The 20,447-nt window shown below is 35.6% G+C and overlaps 2 protein-coding genes across 10 annotated transcripts in view; one reads left to right on the forward strand and one right to left on the reverse strand.

Moving 5' to 3' along the window:
• Window positions 1-20,447, forward strand: part of MCPH1 (microcephalin 1) — a 133,604-nt gene that overhangs the window by 35,596 nt on the left and 77,561 nt on the right. For all 4 annotated transcript variants that reach the window (XM_054820454.1, XM_054820458.1, XM_054820457.1 and 1 more), the window contains 3 exons: window positions 4,738-4,775; window positions 7,329-7,491; window positions 13,684-13,761. In XM_054820454.1, coding sequence (XP_054676429.1) covers window positions 4,738-4,775; window positions 7,329-7,491; window positions 13,684-13,761 — 279 coding nt within the window. The remainder of the gene's footprint in view (window positions 1-4,737; window positions 4,776-7,328; window positions 7,492-13,683; window positions 13,762-20,447) is intronic.
• Window positions 15,726-20,447, reverse strand: part of ANGPT2 (angiopoietin 2) — a 53,811-nt gene continuing 49,089 nt past the window's right edge. For 5 of the 6 annotated variants that reach the window (XM_054820462.1, XM_054820460.1, XM_054820459.1 and 2 more), the window contains 2 exons: window positions 19,799-19,929; window positions 15,726-18,386 (listed from right to left, as the gene is read on the reverse strand). In XM_054820462.1, coding sequence (XP_054676437.1) covers window positions 18,226-18,386; window positions 19,799-19,929 — 292 coding nt within the window. In that variant the 3' untranslated portion in view covers window positions 15,726-18,225. The other variant, XM_054820461.1, reaches the window with a different exon arrangement.

Genomic DNA, 20,447 nt, shown 5'->3' on the forward strand with positions numbered 1-20,447 from the left:
ACCAGATGTCTTTTTGCTGGTCAGAAAAGAAAATGCTAACTCAAAAAAATTTTTAGCCATAAATGCAACATGTAAAATAAAACAGACACAAAAAGCATAAAAGAAAAATTGCATAGCAAGGAGGGGAAAGCAATTAACTTGAAAAATGTACAACTGAAAATTAAAACATAGTTTGGCTAAGTTTTCTGCTTGGTAACTGTAATTAAAGAGGACTGCTTGTCTTACTGAAGCAATAAAACAAAATGTTGTCTGCTTAGAAAATGACCTCTGACTTGCAAAAATATGCAGTTCTGAATGAAAATGAAATAATAATTTGGAAGAAAAATTATTCCAATTTCTAGCTTTTGTATGCATCTTTCTGCATTCTTGAGTCTTTTAATCACTTTGAAGCGCACTGACAAAACATTTGCCCAGAATACTCATTGTACCATCTTGTATGCTATGTGTTGTAGCATAAAAGCTACAATTTAAAAGCTAACATTGCAGGGTAATGTCAGGACAGGCTGCAAGTTTCCCAATTTGTGTGGATCCAGTATTTTCACTTCCCTATATATACAGTATTAAGGAACTGTTAACAAACATTTCTGCTCTGAAGCTAAAGAAGCAGCTGCAGGAATTGAAGCTGCTCCGTCCTTGGTTTATAGTAATGCCTTTTTTTTGTTTGGGTTTTTTTTTAAGCCAAGTTTGGCAAAAGTAGTGATCTGATTAGTAATACTTCCATGACATTTCATTTATAAAAAGTTGTATTTTTCTGCACATTTTGAACAGGCACTTCAGGATCTGGATTTGGAGCTAGTACAAGGGCCCCATGAACCTAGTGCAATTCTTTCGTGTGGATGTAACTCCAGACTTTTAGCCAAAGAGCTTCATACTGATGGCAGTGAGGTTTGGCTTCAGATACTGAAGGAGAACGTCGTGATGATGCTGAAGCATACATATTTGACATAGATGAGGTTTTCAGCCCAGAAAGATTGGTCAGCAGAGAAAAACCTCACTCTTAAGCCATGTTATGTGCCTTCCCAGGCTGTCACATCATAGAATCATAGAATCATTAAGGTTGGAAAAGACCTCTAAGATCATCAAGTCCAACCATCAACCCCGATCCCAGGATCCTTTAATGTTCAGGAGTTTATGCAAATCTAACATATGTTAAGATAGTATGAGGTATGTCCTTGCTATTGTATAATGCGGCCCCACGTCTGATTTCAATCATCTATCCTAACCTGTGCAGTAGAGTGCCTAACACTGCAAGCCTTCTGCCACCAGAACCCTTACTCGGTGTCTTACTAGATGTCCTTTTTGTGCGTATATACTCAAATTTTTAGTTTATATTACTTAATATTTAATACTAATTATATTAATGTTACAATTGCAAAGCATTTGACAATGTTATGAATGCAAAGCATTTGACACTGTCCCACATGACATCCTTGTCTCTAAATTGGAGAGACATGGGTTCGATGGATGGACCACTTGGTGCATAAGGAATTGGCTGGATGGTCGCACTCAAAGAGTTGTGGTCAACGGCTCAATGTCCAAGTGGAGAACAGTGACGAGTGGCATTCCTCAGGGGTCAGTACTGGGACCGGCACTGTTTAACATCTTTGTTGGCGACATGGACAGTGGGATCAAGTGCACCCTCAGCAAGTTTGCTGACGACACCCAGCTGTGTGGTGTGATCAACACTCTGGAGGGAAGGGATGCCATCCAGAGGGACCTTGACAGGCTGGAGAGGTGGGCCCGTGCGAACCGCATGAAGTTCAACAAGGCCAAGTGCAAGGTCCTGCACGTGGGTCGACGCAATCCCAAGCACAACTATAGGCTGGGCGAGGAATGGATTGAAAGCAGCCCTGAGGAGAAGGACTTGGAGGTACTGATTGATGAGAAGCTCAACATGAGCCGGCAGTGTGCGCTTGCAGCCCAGAAAGCCAACCGTGTCCTGGGCTGCATCAAAAGAGGTGTGACCAGCAGGTCGAGGGAGGTGATCCTGCCCCTCTACTCCGCTCTTGAGAGACCCCACCTGGAGTACTGCATACAGCTCTGGGGGCCCCAGTACAGGAGAGACATTGAGCTGTTGGAGCCATGAAGCTGATCAGAGGGCTGGAGCACCTCTCCGATGAGGACAGGCTGAGAGAGTTGGGGTTGTTCAGCCTGGAGAAAAGGCGGCTCCGGGGACATCTAATTGTGGCTTACCAGTTTCTGAAGGGGGCCTACAGGAAAGATGGTGAGGGACTGTTTATCAGGGAGTGTAGTGACAGGACAAGGGGTAATGGGTTCAAGGTGAAGGAGGGTCGATTTAGATTAGATGTTAGAAAGAAATTCTTTACTGTGAGGGTGGCGAGGCACTGGAACAGGTTGCCCAAAGAGGTTGTGGATGCCCCATCCCTGGAAGTGTTCAAGGCCAGGTTGGAGGAGGCTTTGGGCAACGTGGTCTAGTGGAGGGTGTCCCTGCCCATGGCAGGGGGTTTGGAACTAGATGATCTTTAAGGTCCCTTCCAAGCCAATCCATTCTATGATTCTATGATAGATATAGTTAATATATATTTTTGCATAGTTATTTTTGCTCGAACTCTTTACGTGTAAAATTCAAATGTAGAATTGAAGCTGTGAAGTTCTTGGAACTTCCAAGAGCAATTGAATGTGATTGCTTATTTGGAGTTGAAAGTGATACAGTAGAAAGTCTTTTGTCTAAGAATGCAACCAATTTTGATTACAGATAAGTGCATATTGTCTTTTCTTCAGCTGTCAGGCTAGCAGTAGGCTAAGGCATCATCAGTAAGTATTGCTGGCAATAAGTTAGAATTTGGAAACTTAACATTTCCAAAAATACTGCATAGAATTTCTCTTAAATATTGCAATATAAAAGTGTCATCCTTCCCTTATTTGAAGTTTTATTCCATTCTATTATTGATTGTTTTTACATTTTCGCATTATGTATATTTTCAGTTCTGAAGTATTGTATAGCTTACATAATATTTTCTGAGTACATTTTTATCATGAATTTAAAAAAAATATTGAATATGCTACATTGTGTTTCTTCTGAAGACTTAAATAGTATCTGGGGTTTATGTTTTTCAAATTTACCCAACCATAGAATGAAATTACCATGTGTATGTTGAAAAGACTACTTCTTACGTTATCTTTACTATCTATCTTTTCAATGGTATCTAAATTGTGGTTTATTTATAGAAAGATTGTTCATATAATGAAAGGTCATGGTGCACACTATTACTCTACAGTTTGTTAGTCTACAGAGATAATTCCAAGGAACTCCATTCTTAAATGTGACAAATCGCTTGAACACTTACTGGAGAACAGTTCTGTACTGATAAGAGAGGATGGATGGAGTTGCCTTAGAGTATGTTCTCTTTTCTGTTCTGTCATTCATTGCTGGGTAAAATGAGTTGGCCTTGAGGGGTTTTTTTTGGCCTGTGCTACCAGCTGTAATGCAATTCAGAATATCTTTGTGGTCTCAGCTCAATACATTACTCAAAGGAAACTGAATTTTAACAGAGACTTTGGGAGCTTACTGCTTGTGATTGTGGTAATATTTGGGGGGTGGGGGTCATGAATATATTATTTCTTATGGAGCAGTAGTTATCTAGAGAAATAACTTGAAAATCATATGCTGATTTTGAAAATTCGAAGTTGTTTGAAATCATTGTATAAAAGTCAGTCAATCTATTTTTTCTACAAAATGAAAATGTTTATGTATACATACTTGTGCATGTTCCTGTAGCTACAAGTAATTCTTAGCTAAGATTTTCAACTTATTTGGAGTTGAAACATCAACTCTTCTTACATATATTTTTTGATGACCATGTTATATTTCTCTGATACTGCTAAAATTCATGTTCTGTCCTACCTTTGTGCATTGTAGAGGCTTTCATGGTCATTGCTGATGACCAAAGGATAGTTCTTCCTCTTCTGACTTCTATGACACTAATTGTTAAAAAGCTTATTTAAAGTCTGTATGGGGCAAACAGTCCTAACTTTGCACATAAGCTATGGAGGGTATTGGAGGGGAAGGGGTGGGGGTGTGTGCTTTTTAAGGTGTCTCAGAATTGCTGGTTTAAGGATTGCTGTACTCTTTGAGTACACCTTGTGTGTTATGTTACTCAGACAATTTTTATTCACTAGACAACATTTAAGAACATTTCCTTAAAAACCTGGACTTAAAATACTGAAGTTGTGCCAAAAAAGCAAACAAACAAAACCAAACAAAAAAAAGCTACACTATCAAAATAAAATTATTAAAATTATACTTTACAATAAATATACTTTTGTTTCTGCAGCATCTCAGCCAGTTTCTGCCTTACTTTTGGAAGAAACTGGAATTATTTTAAATTACAGGTTTTCTTTGTTAAAGTAAGCTGCCTTTTCCTTTCCCCCTGATCAGAAGAAAAAGAAAGATGACACATACTAGCCTTTTTTCTGTGGCATCCCAGACTGGAAATCCTTTGCTTTTTGTTTTTACTAATGAAAACGTACATTCCTGTCTTCTGATATATTGGATGCTTTGATACCAGATATGATGAAGGGGTTTCCTTTCTTTCTTGTCCTCAAAGTTTAATATTTCTAGTATATGTGTTAATTAGTACAGCCACTTCTGCAGGTGATACTGTAATTATGAAGTAGTTTAGTCCTTTTAATGGAACAATTTCTAATTTCATCTTTTTTTCAAAGGGGAAAACTTTCCAGATTTTTGACGTTTTCTTGTCTCTTTCACATCTCTAGCCAACAAGGACACTAGTTATGACGAGTATGTCTTCTGAGTAAGTATTAAATATTTTGACTCTTTAGTCAGCACTTCATTTAAACTTGAATGTTGATAATCTTTTTATGCCTATACAAATGAAGTTTATCTTTGGGGTGTGTGTTAAATACTTTATTTCATTCTGTATTCTAGCCAGAAACACATACATACATGTATATGTCAGTGCTATCTACAGTGTGGGTGTATGTGTTGCTTTGGTGCAGACTGAAGTAGTTGTTGCATAGGTGAGCCCAAAGGGGCTTCAGAACAATGAAACTAAAATCTCAAGCAAGTTTTGAATTTTTCTGAAGGAAGCATTAAAAGGAATTTTATGTAGTAAATGATTCAGACTTTAAGCCCAAGACTTAGCTTTTTCCCCATACATTATGATTATTTCTATTTTAAAAGTCATAACCGAAAACATCAATTCAAAATGTTTTCTTTCATATAAATAGTTGCTGAAGAAATATCAGTTGCAGGCTTTTTAGCCACTTATTTTCAAAACATTAGAGGCAGCTGCCACTGCATATTTTGGGGGAGAGTTAATAATTTTCTGGCATGCTCTTACCGTTCTCTTAAAAGTCTTACAGCATAAAGAACATCCAACAAAAACACAATTCCATATTTTATACTACAATTGCTTACAGGGTTTTTTTTTTAATTCTTTTTCAAAACACAAGACATTTCTACTACCCACAAATCTGTTTTGGGTTTGAAGTAATTAAATCTTGACAGTTACATAGATTTAAGTACTCAGAACCAGCACTTAGTGGCTATCATTTTAGGAGTTCTTTGTAAATGGTTGTCAATAGCTATTAACAAGTGTACTAATATATGTCAGAAACATAAAATGGAATTAATACTTTTCTTGTATTTAATGTGACTGGATGCTAGTAACACCAAGGCTGTAAAATGCACTTTGCAAGTCATGCAATACCGGATCACTGTGGGGGAGGTAAAATAATAGCTACAGTGCAGATAGGAGTAGCGGAAAACAGAGGCTGTGATCTGCCTAAAAGAAGAGAACAAATCCTGGCAGAGCTGAGGAAAAAGTTCTTTTGTTGAAAGAGGTCATGAATATATTATTTCTTTTATGTTGCTTGTATGTTGATTTTTCCCACTAGCTAATTACTATTTCATTAAATAAAACAGTCTGGTGATAACAATTGCTTTTCTTCAGAGCTTCTTCATCAAGATTGTGCTTTCGGCTGTCTACAGGTGTAGGCATTATCAACCTGTAAATGAGTGAAGGGAAAGGCACTTCTTCTGAAAGAGCTGAAGAACAGAAAACAGTCCTCCAAAGTGTACAACCCAATGGCCAAAAGCCAATTCTTCTACCCAGTAGCTACAGCCTCAGAAGTGGTTCATTAGAATTTAAAGATCATGAGTTCAGTGGTTTTATGGCATTGGGATTTGAGATCATACTAAATGCTGCTCGCTGATTCACTCCAAGCGACTACCTGTTTTTCTGAATCACAAAAGGTTGTTGCATTCTCCTTGAAGATTTTTTTGCAGGTTTTGTTAGAGTTCCTCTAGGTATTGTCTGCTTTAGCTAGGGTATTTGGGGAGCTTTAACTGAGTTACTCTCCATGGAGTGAAATGCAGTGAGAATGAAAGTAATTCCAGAGGCTTCTGGAGATGTTCTGAGTGTGCTTCCATTATGTCAGTGATTAACTTAATTGTTTTACCTGAGAGGATCACCGTTGTAATAAATGTGACTGTTCAAGGTTGTGCTTTATTATTTTATCTTGTGTATGCCACAGACATTTCCAGGTCAGCTGAGGGAAGTAGAGAGGCCGCTGGAACTGGGCTTTCATTTACAGATCTTTAATGGTCATTTGTAATAATGATTTATAAGAACAGTAAATCGTTCTCATGGAACAGCTTTTCTCTAGGGATACCAAGATCTCAGTGTTTTCACAATTATATATTTGTGTGCTTAAGTGTAGCTATGTAGAGAACTCAAATTAGAATTCCAGTTATAGGTTGCCATTCCAGATTTTATATTTAATTATAATTAAAGATAAGTGAATTTCTGATTGAAACATTTGCTCAGATGTATAGGTAGCAAGCCAGAACTTTAGGACTTGTCTCCAAATTTCAACACAGTATTTTATTCAGATGCTGAAAATCTGGTGCTTCCTAATGAAAACTTCTTGAGTGCTGTGTCTAAATGTTTACATTTCCTGGTAATGCCTTTTTGATAGTACTACAAAAGAAACCAAGAATGAGGCTCTGTTATACTAGGCATTGTACACAAACAATGTTAGATAATTCTTGACTCAAAAGCTTCTATTTAAACAGACAAGATAAATGTGGGGGCCAAAAGAGCTTTGATGTGCAAGTAGATATGATTGTGTGATGACAGAAAAGGGTCTGTTTGGACTCTGTGGGAAGGCTAATGAATTTAGGGCTAGCTAATGGGTAGAGGCTCAGTGAGAGAAGAATAAGAAATTGTTAGTGAGGAAAGAAATGAGGTGAGTTTGAGTTAATTTGTGTTGCGTGTATATGCTTTTATAATTCATCATATTCATTCAACGTTGTATGGTTTTTTCCCTTTTCTTCTTTTTAGGAAACAAAATACAGTAATTCAGGTGGTGAATAAACTTGGAGACTTTTTGTTCTCAGATGATGTATGTGAAACAACAAGTCACGTAGTTACAGGGAGTCCTCGTCGTACCTTGAATGTTATGCTGGGAATTGCTCGTGGGTGTTGGATTGTTTCTTATGAATGGGTAAGAAATATTTTTAAATTTTACTAGAGAATAAATTACACATATTTAGTATAGCTGAAATATCAACCATGTAACAATGTTTGTGTCCATGTACACGTGTCTATGTACAGTGGTACAATATTCAGATATTCAGGCTTGCCTAGAGTTAGCTCAGTTAGAGGAAATTTATCTGTGTGAAGCTCTTTTACCATGACTTAGTCTTTCAGTACTTCATCTAACCAAAGTATTCCTGCATTGTACCTCAGTATGTATTTTAGAAGTGCCTAAAGTCCTATCTCATAGATGAGAAACTCATGTCACATGCATTATTTTTTGACAGATTAAAGGCTGAACAAACCATTTTTGCTCAACATTAGCCAAGTCACATTATTCAGATTGAATTTTTTATATACTTATTTGATATATTTCTACTGTGTTCTGAAACATGTATTTTATTCAGCATTGGTAAAAATGAAGAAGAATTGTTAGATATTTTGCTGCATAGTGGAAAAACTGTAAAATAGGGGGAAAAAAAAAGGAAAGCTATTTGCCGATGAGTAGTTTGGAGATTTGTAATTTACAGAAATGGTTCTCAGACATCCAGATCAAATAATCATTGCATATCCTCAAAATTTCTTGTGGACATAAAGTTATCAGACTGTTACTGAAAAGACAAGATACTCATGAATTGCTGTACTGGGTCCAGCTGGGATGGGCCTAATTTTCTTCATTGTAGCCTGTATGGTGCTTTGGTTTAGACTGGTGACCAAAATGGTGGTGATAAGCCCCCAGTGTTTTAGCTACTATTCAACAATGCTTACACAGCATCAAGGTGTTCTCTGTTTTTTGGTCAGCCCCCCCCACTCCCTTCCCAAGCAAGTAGGCTAGGGGTGCACAAGAAGCTGGGAGGGGACTCAGCTGGGACAGCTGACCCCAGCTAATGAAAGAGAGTTTCCATATCAGATGACATCATGCTCAACCATAAAACTGGAAGGCGTTTTTCCAATGCAGCCATTGCTTGGAGACTGGCTGGGCATTGATCTGCTGGTGGGAGTTATTACTTTGCATCATCTGGGGTTTTTTAACTCTCTTTTTTTCCCCCTTCACTTATTAGTTGTCTTTATTTTAACCCAGAAGGTGGTCTTTTTCTCTCTTTCACCCTTCCAATTCTCTCTCCCATCCTGCTGGGGCAGGGAGTGAGTAGTGACTGGATGAGAAGTTTACCTGTCAGCCCAGGGTTAAACCACCTCAGTTGCTCACTGTGATAGTAGAGATTAACCACTCAATTGCAGATGACAGTTTTTCAGATTTCCCCATGTTTCCAGAGCTATAAAGCATAGCTGTTGGAATTTAGCTTTTCATCTTATACAGAAAAGAGTTGTAGAATAACTTTACATTTCTTGGTTTCCTTTTTCTTATAAATACTTTAAAATTTAGTTGTTGGGCTGAAAACAAAATAAATTCCTGTTGCCTCTTTGTTTTCAAGATGTCTTGCACTTACCAGTGTGAAGCTTGTCCTACATGAAATACATGTAGCTACCTGAAGAAGCTGTTGTATTTTTCAGAAGTTCTTGGTGATTAATTTCCCTTGGAATAAAGGGGTTTGCATCTTTGGATCTTAATGATCCAGTAATGTACCTTTTGGCAAAACCCATTAGCATCCTTGGCTGCAGTAGTACTTTTTCAACAAGGTATTAATTTTGAGCAGTGATGGTTGTCTTTTGGAAGATATTCCTCAACGTTTTAAGAAGCTGAAATATAATTTACCTTTGCCTTTTGACTTGTAACATGGAGAGATAATTTAGACTGCAATATTTTTTTCTTCTTCTGAGTAAAACTTAAAATGATGTTTTAAAGATGGATGTTGGAGAAATATCAAATTTACAGCTAGACATTTAATCTTCATAGCACTCTGTTTACATATTTCAAGATGAGTTATTCAAGTACAAATACCGTATGATCATATGAGCGTGCTGGCTGGATGGGTAAGAGGCTTTAAATAATGACTAGTCAAACAGTGTGTTCAGACCCTTGAGAACTTGATGTTTGTCATAAATTTCCCTCTATCGTGTGAATAAAAGAACATAGCTGATCTGGATATGCAAAGGAAAGTTTTGCACCAAGGCTAACCTTACAGCTGTATAAGCTGCAGGACACTTGTTGGAGCTCCATGCCATACAGGTTGCCTGCTACTGAAATAGATAAATAGTCCGTACTTGAGGATGAAGTAACAGAAGATTGGTCAACTTGATTCTTGAGCCCAAAGCCAAAGGAAAACATTCTTTAAGGTTGTAAGAAGTCCATAGAAAAACTATGCCTCTCCTACTCGCCTCTTCCCTCCCTATCTCCTCCTTTCTAAGGCTCTCCATGACCAGCAAGACTGCATTCTACTGGAATCTGATACATTCTTAATATCTCAATGTTTTCAGCTGTATTTTCCTAACTTCTGATATTCCTATATCCAGCATTCATGCTTGATCTGTACTGTACTGCTTTATCATTAAATTTTAAGCTGAATCTTTTGTAACTGCACATTTGAAAACCTCTAGTCAGCTATTTCTTCTCAATATAAACACTTTATATTCTGACATATTTCAGCTTTTCTTAGTCCTTTACTACATTCTCAGGAACTGTTGAATACAAAGATACTACTGACCTAACAAGAAAAAGTAGTTTACTCAAGAATAATATTGCAAATCATAACTTGGTTTTGTCCTACATGAATTTGAAGCGATTTTTTAGTGTTGCTATGAAAATATGCTGGTTGAAAATTTGTCTCTGCCAAAGTCAGAAGCAAACTTTCAGTGAGTTACAATGGAGAGCTCTTGCCTTTGTGCTCATGAAAACTGAATGTTTCAGTGAGCGGTGACCTAATTATTTACCACAGGACCTGTTCATGTACTCTGCATCTAATTTTCTTTTTATCTAGGAAAGTAGATATGATGCCTTTGTACTCGATTCCAGAACCATGATAGACAAGCATTAATCCATCTGTTGTTAAGATAAACAAAATTCATTTCTAAACAAAATTCTCTAAATACTACAGGGATTGATAGAGGTTGTTACTGTAAAATTGGACTGGAAAATGAAATGGGATTATTTAATCATAACTAATCTTTTGGGTTTATATTTTAATCTATTTGGGTTTTTTGCCAGTTACTCTTGGTACAAACATCTTTTTGGTGCTATAAGGACATGATGTACACAATATACAGCATGGTACATCTGTTCCTGCTCAAGATTATTTACAAAGAAATTATTTTCATGCAGCACGTCTTTAAGAACGATATTAGAAGTTAAAATTCTCTTGGTTCAGTTACAGTTGATTTATACTATGACTAACAAGTTTCTTTTATTTGCAATAAATATATACAGTTATAAGTATAAAGCTAACAGATTTCAATATTCTTATTGTAAATTGGAAGAAGTAATTGTAAAAAAAATACACAGGTATCACCTTGAAATTTATAACTTCAAATCCGAAGTTGCAGTCTTAACTGTATGTTTTTAAGAAGTTACTATACTTTTCTTGGCTAAACAGCAATGCATTATTATGTTTTGAATATTTTTTTAAAGTAATTGATTTATGAATGTGCTTAACTTATTTTTTTTGTTTGGTATAATATCATGACTATAGAAATTATTTTCTTTTTTTGTACAGCTGTTGCATTTTCAAATATTTGGTTATGCGCTTTCTAAAAGTAAACATAATCTTTGGATTTTTGTAATATAGTTCAACAATAAATTTGAAGATCTGCTGCTTTTAATTATCAACGAAAAAATCACTGTTCACTTCCAATAGCCTGCAAAATTGGGCACCTCCTCTCACAAGTAAAACACCACTTGCCACATCACACAAAGCACCAGTTTTTGTAGCAGTTTATATATGAGGTTGCTGGTTCCCCGAAAGTCATGAAGCATAAGCTACTTTGGACTATAGAACTTGGTTTTGATAACAAAATTAGTTTCTAAATTCAGTTTGCAATTTACTTCTTGTAGCAACAGATTTGGGGCAAAAGAGCCCTTTACAGAAAGTCATTTTCCTACTTACAATTAGGCCATTTTATAAGATTTACATTAATAGTGTATAAACAGTCTGTTCTGATTAGAATCTGGTTGAGTTAGTGAGCTGTAAAGGATAACTTTATCATGCTTGATATCTATTATACCAGTTTTCTGTCTAAGGGGATCATCTCATAGCGCTGCTTCCCAAATTTTATGAGGTAAAGTTTTATAATTTAAATTTAGTAATATATGGATTTGTATGGCATCTTCCAAGAGAATAAAAAAAATTACAGAATATTTCAGTTAATTGTGAATCAAGCATGGGAATAATTTCATGCACTGATGAAATTCAGCTTGTTCTAAGGTGAATAATGACAACAGTTTAATGGTGCATGGCTGTGCTAACAGTTAGAGACAGACATCATCTATTTGAAATGGCTACAGAACTATTTAGGGAAAATGTGACTGCCAGAGGTGGAATTATCCTAAACACAGGGATTTACTTTCTGATAAATTCCATATACCCCATTTTGGGGATATATGTACACTTCTTGTTCACCTAACAGTACTGTTGCTGTAGGAGCAGCAGGGTATTGGGGGGCTGCTGTTGTTTTTAAGGTTGCACGTATGAATCATGCTGTCTATCACTAGTGGTCAACAATGCTTTTTTGACTCATATTTATGGCATGCCAAATGGCAACTACAGGAAGGATGTTGCGGAGCTCAAATATCTGTAAAAGGGGCAAGTTGCAACAGTGGACAAACTTGGCAAAGAACTTACTAGTCTTTCACTTAGATGAGAAGCTTTATGGCTCATCTCTTACTGATGAAGCCAATGAGGAAAATAAACTCCTCTTCCATCAGAGTGTGCTTCAGAATTTAGACTATATAGAAATTAGTAGGAAGACACCCTTTATATGACTCGCGGGCAGAGCCATGGTAGGAACTTCAGTCTTCTCCCATTTTCCAATAAAGACAATGCTCTTACCACTTGAGGAATCATCTCTGAATACCCTTTGCGATGCTTTTAATATTCGAGTCTGCCGGATGCAACTTTTAAGTTGTTCTGAAGAATGGTTTAGAAAATCAACCCAGGATGAAACACTGGATAGAATATTTTTGGGAAAATTAAAAAAAAGTGTATTTCAGAAATTGAAAATATAACCATTTCAAGTAGAAGATAAAAATAAAAGATACCTAGAATGAGATAATAGTTCAACTACTATGTTAATTTGCTCATCATATCAATAGAGAATATTTTGTGACAGCCAGAAGAAAATTAGTATACCCTCAATTTTCAATATGTAAACATGAGTAGTCTCTATATAGGCAAAAATGTCCTTGAAGAGTTAAAGTACTTATTTTTTTCTTCTTTTTTTTTCTGTTAACCATTTTGTGATCGCCCTGATAGGAACAGAAGGCTGAAAGTTGTCCAAAGTGTCAGTATTGCTAGTCTCCAAGGATGTTATCAATCCAGTGTTTCAGAGCTCAGCTGAACATAAATGATCATGTATTTTCCAGGCAGACAATATTCCGCACTGTTAGCAACTTTTTTTTATGATCTAGAATGTGCAGTTGACAGAGGATACTGAAGAGAATTAAACTGAGCTTTTGTTTGCAGGCTGATTCACATATGTAATACAGATCATATACAATAGTTTCATAATCCTAGTCAATAGTAGGGGTTGATACTGGTCCAATATTGTTCAACATCTTAATTTATGATCCGGATGATGGGACAGAGTGCACCCTCAGCAAGTTTGCAGATGTTACAGAACTGTGAGGCGCATTTGATACACCAGATGGGTGTTCCCATTCAGAGGGACCTTGACAGGCTGGAGAAATTGGCCCACAGGAACCTCCTGAAGTTCAGTAATGAACTGAACCAATAGAACAGAACTGATACACTATGACTTCCCTTTTCAAATCTGTAGTTTTATGTATCATGATGCAAAAAAGTTGACTCTTCTAATATCCTCACAAGGTTTTGAAATTTATCATAGCTATGCATACAAATATGACTTTGGTATTTTAATGGTTTCAGCTGTGAAATTTCTGATTGCTTGATTTTTCAGAGAATCATTTGGTTTGGGTAAACAAAACATCAAACCAACTATTGTAACTGCACTGTTACTTCTAATTACACATTCGAAGAGGTTGCTATTTACGAAATTACGAGAGTTCTACTTACCGCTTAATTTATTTTAGGTTCTGTGGTCTTTGGAATTGGGCCATTGGATCTCAGAGGAACCATATGAGCTTTCATCCAGCTTCCCTGCAGCTCCTGTAAGTTTAATGGCCCTTTAAGCTTGTGAACTTTCTTTTGTTTATCTGGAAAATGATTGGCTCTCCAAATAGGTTTTGTGAACAAGAAGGCCTACTAGAAAAAATATTTTTTTAAAGCAAATACATTAAGAAGTTATTTTCTCCTTCGCCCACTACTTTTTGAAGTGTGTGTAAAAACTTTGGTATACATGGAAAACGCAAAAAAAATTATTCACCAATTAACATCTGAATAAACTAGCTTCTTATTTAAGTATAAAGGTCCTTTAATTTATTTGTGGCATATTTGATTTCTATCTGTGCTTGCATATAAACTGCAGATGCATGTTATTGCCTAATGGAAAGATGTGCCAGGTCACAGACTTAATATTTTCAGTCCAGAAATTACTTTGGCAATGGAAAATTACTGCTTCTAAAACGACTAAGTAGGTAAAAGGAAGCATTTTTCCTGCCTTTAATGCTCATTCTCAAGTACTGAATTGTGAAGTAGTGCAAAAGCGTGTATGTGGGGGCATGGTGTATCTGTGCAGACCCAAGTGTATCTGTATTCCATGTGTTGTAATTGATTAAAAAGTAATTTTATTTTGGTTTTAACACAAGTAGAATTCTGGCAAGTTACTAATCAATCACTTTAAAAGTTTTGCCAAAAAAGGTTTTACAATTTCTTTTATATTGTAGCAACTAGTTAAATATATTATCATCTGCTACTTGTTTCTCAAAGTTTCATATGGGCTTTGAAGAAAGAACATTTAATGGGGTTTGAACTTCATTTTTACTGTGATTTTATTAACTGTTAAGAACTTATTTTTAACATTCTTTCTAAATCTATAATTTATGTAAATTTACATGTTCGAGGTGAAGACTTTATTTCATGATTGTAAGTCACAGGTTCTCAAAATGTAGGGAAAATGTAACAGTTATTCTGAAATAAGCCCAAAGAAATTAATCAGCCATTACAACGTGGTATTTTTTCTAAAAGGAGAAAGTAGATTTTTTTTAATATAGCAAATACATTAAGAATGGTAAAACTTAATGTGAAAAATAAATAAGAAACGTTCTTTCCCCCTCGCCTTTTCTGCATTTGTATGAAAAAAGAACACAGTACTTCAGATTAAGCTGGTTTGAGTTTTCTGTTTCTTCTCAGACTACCTCGGTTATTAAACAAGTATGTTATCAGTAACAACTTACATAGCATTCTTTGAAAGTGATTCCTGCTGGGGTTGTTTTTTAGATTCTGTTTACAGTTTTTATTCCTAAAGCAGAAGTAAGGAGGGCTTGAGAGATGGTGAGAAGATAAAATTGAGGGAGGTTATGGTTGTGCCAAGAACCTGAATCGTTTCTGTTTGCAGTGTGCGCCTCTTGCAGAGGAACAAAGTCAGTGTCCAAGGTGATATTTCCATCGCCTTTCCAGGCATTCCCTTCTTGAGTCGTTCTGGTTTCTTACTGTAACAGATATCTTATTTTTAAAGATACAATTGTTACTTGAGAATGAAGGGTGTTTATATTCCCTTTCTTTTCTCGTTATTTCTCTTCTGCTTCCTAAGAAGTATTTAGAGAAAATGGAAGTGCATGCTAGGTTTATATAGTTTATTTGATTACAGGAAGGAATTAAAAGAAGGAGTTATCTTGCTGTTATGTTTTAATTGTTTGTACTAAGTCCAAAGCAGTTGTTGCAGCCTTCTTTTTCCTATTATTGCATTCCCTCTGAAATATCCTGCTCTCACTTCACTTTAGTGTTTGTAGTTTAAGGTATGCAATGTCATTTAGATCAAATGTAATTTAAAACTATATTCACTCTAAAATTTTACATTCATGTTGATAAATTACTCCATTTTAAAAAAAAATGAAAAAGTCCCATTAAACAATTGATCTGTTCAATGTCTACATCAGTATCTTCGATCACTTTCCCGGAATAGTCATCAAAAAGCTTTAAACTTTATAAAGAATTTTTTCCAGCAAATAGAAACTAGCCATGCGATATTTAATTATTCTTGTCATATAGTGTTTTCTTACAAAAATAACAAAGGTTAATGTCAACCAGAAGTTAGCACTATTTTTCTTTGCCAGGTAGAGCATTCATACTGTGCCAGATTCCATCATGGTTTTTAAGAAGCTTTTTTTTTTTTTGGAGGGAGGGAGGGGTTATTGGGCTGGATATGCTTACTATCTCACATATCGGGTATATTTTCTTTAGTTGTTTGATTAAACGCAGTACAGCAGGAAATACAGTATTCTGGACTCAGCTTTTCTATAAAATTTCATAAAATCATACAATATTTTAGATTAGAAAGGACCTCTGAAGGTTGTCTAGTTCAATGCTCTGCTCCAAAGGACTTGTCCAGTTCACCATCATGGTAATAAATGAATAAATTAAAAAGAAAATCCAATTTCCCCAATTCCAACTTGTGTTTGCTGTCTCTCGTCCCTGTCTCTTGCCCTGTTGCGGTGCTCCTCCAGGAAAGGTCTCGCTCTGTCTTCTGTGTCCTTGATCCAGGTAGCTGTAGACAGCAGTACGGTCTCCCCTTCCCCTTCTCCTCCCCAGACTAAAAAAAGCCAGCTCTCTGGGCCTCTCTTGGTATATCGTGTGCTTCGTGGTATGTCTAGCTCCTTTACTAGCTTGGTGGCTGTCTGCTAGACTTGATCTTTAAGGCATTTAGAAATTCATGAAAGCAATTTTGTGAACTATTTTTTTTTTTTAGTTTGGGATACATATATCTCTTTACAAGTTTGCTGAGAGAGACAATAAAATATTAAACAGTAATCTTAAAAACATTGATATTATTTTATGCAACTCTTCAGATGATGACTATTAATTTACATTTGTTAGGTTTATTTAAAATCAGATCGTGAAGTAATATTAGAAGTATTTTTTGTCTCTGCTACCCTTTAGTAATGCTGACACACATTTTCAGGGAAGAGGAATGGTGGTGGTGTGAGTGGTGGGGTACTCTAATAGCAGCTTTAATGACTGTCAGTATAAAATGACGAGTTTTCTTCCACCTTTCTCAAAATTATTTACTGTTTTTAAAATACAATACCTTTTGTTAAGTAAGCCTCTAGAAATGTTGTGTCTCGTTGTGTTTTGGTATGAGATATATTCTTGCCTTACAACTAATTCAGTCATCTGTTGAAATTAAAATTTTACAAAAATATTACTTTAAGGCAAAGACTAAGCATGAGAATTAAAACCTAAAGTGAATTAATTTGGGGAAAAATCTCTACAAAATTATTTTGTGTGATTTACGAAGAAATATCTTCTCAATCTGAACTGCAGTGTACAGTACACAATTTTAAAGCATATAGGGATAAAATTTTTCAAACGCAAAAATTACCCAGTAATTTATTCACATTGCGGCATACATTGAGGGCCCACCTACGGAGAATTTCTAGGGAAAAGTCCTAACCTTACTGAAAAAATCCCAACAGTATGACCTTAGATAACGTTCAGATTTTTTTTTCCCATTTTTAAAATGTAGTGATTTGTATCTTAAGTCATGAGCATAAATTTAATTGTATCAAAGAACATGCATGTTTTTCAGTTAAGGTTATTTTTACAAAACATATAGATGTACTACAGCACCAGGTGATAACTGATTGTCATAGACAACTGAACATCTGGTGTTAATGCCGTTGTCTCGGTTTATAAAATACTGATCATTTACAAGTAAATGACAAGGAAAGAAAAAAAAGTGCAATCTTCATAAAAATATAAAGAAATACATACTACATTGTAATTTGCAGGGATTTTTGTAACTTAAAGAGAGTGACTGTAATAAGTACAAACTGAAAGACACGGTGATTTTTGTACATGGTATTTCCCAAGAATAAATGCAAAGTACTTAAATGCTATTTGTCCTCTGTTAAATAAAGTAATACAGGCTATTGGAAAAAGTCCCTGAAAAAGTGTAAGAAGTTGTTTAAGAGACTATGGGGGGAAAGAATGTACTCTTTAACTACAGTATTGAGCTAATTACAGGACAGTATTTTTTTATGTACATAAAAGGCAAACATGACACAAAGATAAATAGTTCTAGTTCTACTTAAGTGTTTTATATTAGAGTAGTGTTTAAAGTTCAGTGATGAGGCAAAATGCATATTTCTAAAACTATTTTAGCTATTTTTCACAGTTCCAGTTATTTACTAACACATACATAAAATAAATGATCTGTAAAACAGAGTCCTTAAGTTGTCTGACAGTTTCTTGGATGTTCTTTTTATTCAGTCGTTTGGCCAAATCACTGTTATATCAGGTTGACGCTTTAGACTTTGTGTCTGGTTGAATAATATGAGCTTTATCTGATCAAGGCTATTACAATTCAGGAATTGTACTGAACTGATCCCCTCAGAACGCTAGCGCATGTTTTCTGGGCTTGAAAATGAGAACAGTTGCAGATGTGTGTTTATATGTTTGGCAAATTAAGTCTTTGAAAACTATACAATACATAATTCACATAATGCAAAAAGCATTCAGAAATCTGCTGGTCGAATCATCATAGTCGTGGCTTTGAGAGAGTATCCCGAGCCCTTCCAGTAGTACCACTTGATACCGTTGAACTTGTTGTTGTTCTGTCGTAATGGGTAATACATTCCGTTGAGGTTAGAAGGACCACATGCATCAAACCACCATCCTACAAGACAGGAAACAAAGAAAAACATCAGCAGAGGTAATTTTAAAAACAGTATATAAGGATACTTTGTTGTCCTGAAATAAGAAAGAAATCTAAACCCAGTTTTTCATTCTTATGATTTGGAAGTGTCAGTATAAAATACTTGCCTCAAATTCAGAAAAGAAATGTATTTATGTATTAACTACATATTCTTGAAGCTTATTTAATATATTGTAGTTTAAAATTGAGAAGGGAAGGTGCTCAATCCAGCTTAATTTATTATCGATATCAAACATTATTTTTGACAGTCTGAGGGCAGAACTCAACTTGAACTATAATGATATTGAGTCATCTTTGGTTTTTATCTGCTCTCTAGTAAATTCCCATTCTTCACAGATTTGAACTCCTTTCTTAATTATTTTTAGAGGATTAAGTCAGTTATCTGTTTCAGTTCTCTGTGCAGATCAGTTCAAAACCTCTGTGCTGAAACTTGGTAAGAAGGAAAAGGAGAAAAAAGCAGCCCAAACTTATTTTGTATCCTTATGCTCCTGGCCTGTTAGTGGGTCATAAGGAAAATTTATTTTTATTAAGAAGATAGTATTTTTATACTTCTGTTACGATGGCGATAATGTGTGTGTTCTGTTTTGCAGGGCAGTAATCCAATTATCCTTTTGGATAAACTGAAGCTGTCTTTTGTCTTGCAACTTGTGCTATAGGGAAACGAACTATTGCTTAGGAGATAACAGGAAGAGAAGTCAAATTTACAAAGCAGTTGTTTACATTTCAGAATGTGGAATTCTAGATTGACAAATTATAGAATGGCTTGTGTGGTTCAAGATAAAAATACCAACTAAAACTCCAATAACTAATGAACAATCATGAGAAAAATGTAGGTATCTCGTATATGTGGTGTATCTTTGCCATTTCATAATTATACTGAAATATGGAATTAAATACTTGTATCCTTCTGTGGCATGTACAGTATACAGCAGCTTTTGGGGGTTTTCTTCTCCTCTGGATAGTTAGGGAAAGGGTTTGTGCCTAAAGAATCAGGAGCCATTTCACTGACCAACTGAATCTCTAAAACAAGTGTTTTTGAGGGAGTTAAGTGTTTTGGTCTCTGAGTGTTATCTCATTCCTGGGAAGAAGAATCTGCTGTCTCTCTGATTAGTTCCACAATTTCAGACTTTCTTGTACCCCAACTTTAGAGACCTTTTTCCCTCTAGTTTTCACTTCTCTTGTTTTACTTTAACTAACCTTTGTCAAATGATAAAGTATTTCATTTGGAGTTACCGTACTAGTGTTTCTATCTGTGAGCTTTGGACTTCTTCAATAGTCAAAATTTACTAAGTCGAAATTACCACTATTTATGTCATAGACAATTTCAGTGCCAATAAAAATAGGAAGACTGAGAAACAAAAAAACATTCCTACCTCCTGTTAGCATTTGTGAACATTTGCAAATACATTTGTCATTGTCTGCATCCTTTGTGCTAAAATCATTTCCTGGTTGGCTTATACTACTTATTTTGCCCGCTGTCCCAGTAAGTCCTTTAAGGTAGATCCTGTAGAAGTGAGGAATGGAAAAACAATTATTACATGGAAGTTAATGGTAGTTGATCTGCAAAATAATGATGGAATAGTTTGCAATAAATACCCTGTTCAAATAGCTGAGGTCTCTTCTGGCCAATGTACAATTCTAAGCTGTTTTGCAGCATAATGTTTTCATATGAGCAGAAATGGTCAGCACAATGTTCCAATGAACAGCCTCCACGTTTGTAGAGAGGACTGTTTTGTTAAGTCATATTAGAAGAAAATGAGAGCAGGTATATAACAACTCCTGAAATTTTTCATACAGATCATGCGTTTCTTAATACTCTAAGTACATTGTGTGCAATTATTTTTTAATCAAGTTCAAAAGTTTAAACCAAAATTTTTTGATTCCTGTTTTTCTGTTAGCACAACATGGCAATGTAGCATTACAACTTTGCATCTGTGAGAAATAATAGCATTACCTGGACTACTAATTACCAACTAGATATTAAATCATCACCGGTATTTAAGTTTGCTTCAATTTCCTGGC

Source organism: Grus americana, chromosome 3, assembly GCF_028858705.1.
Source record: "Grus americana isolate bGruAme1 chromosome 3, bGruAme1.mat, whole genome shotgun sequence".
Classification (NCBI taxonomy): Eukaryota; Metazoa; Chordata; class Aves; order Gruiformes; family Gruidae; genus Grus; species Grus americana.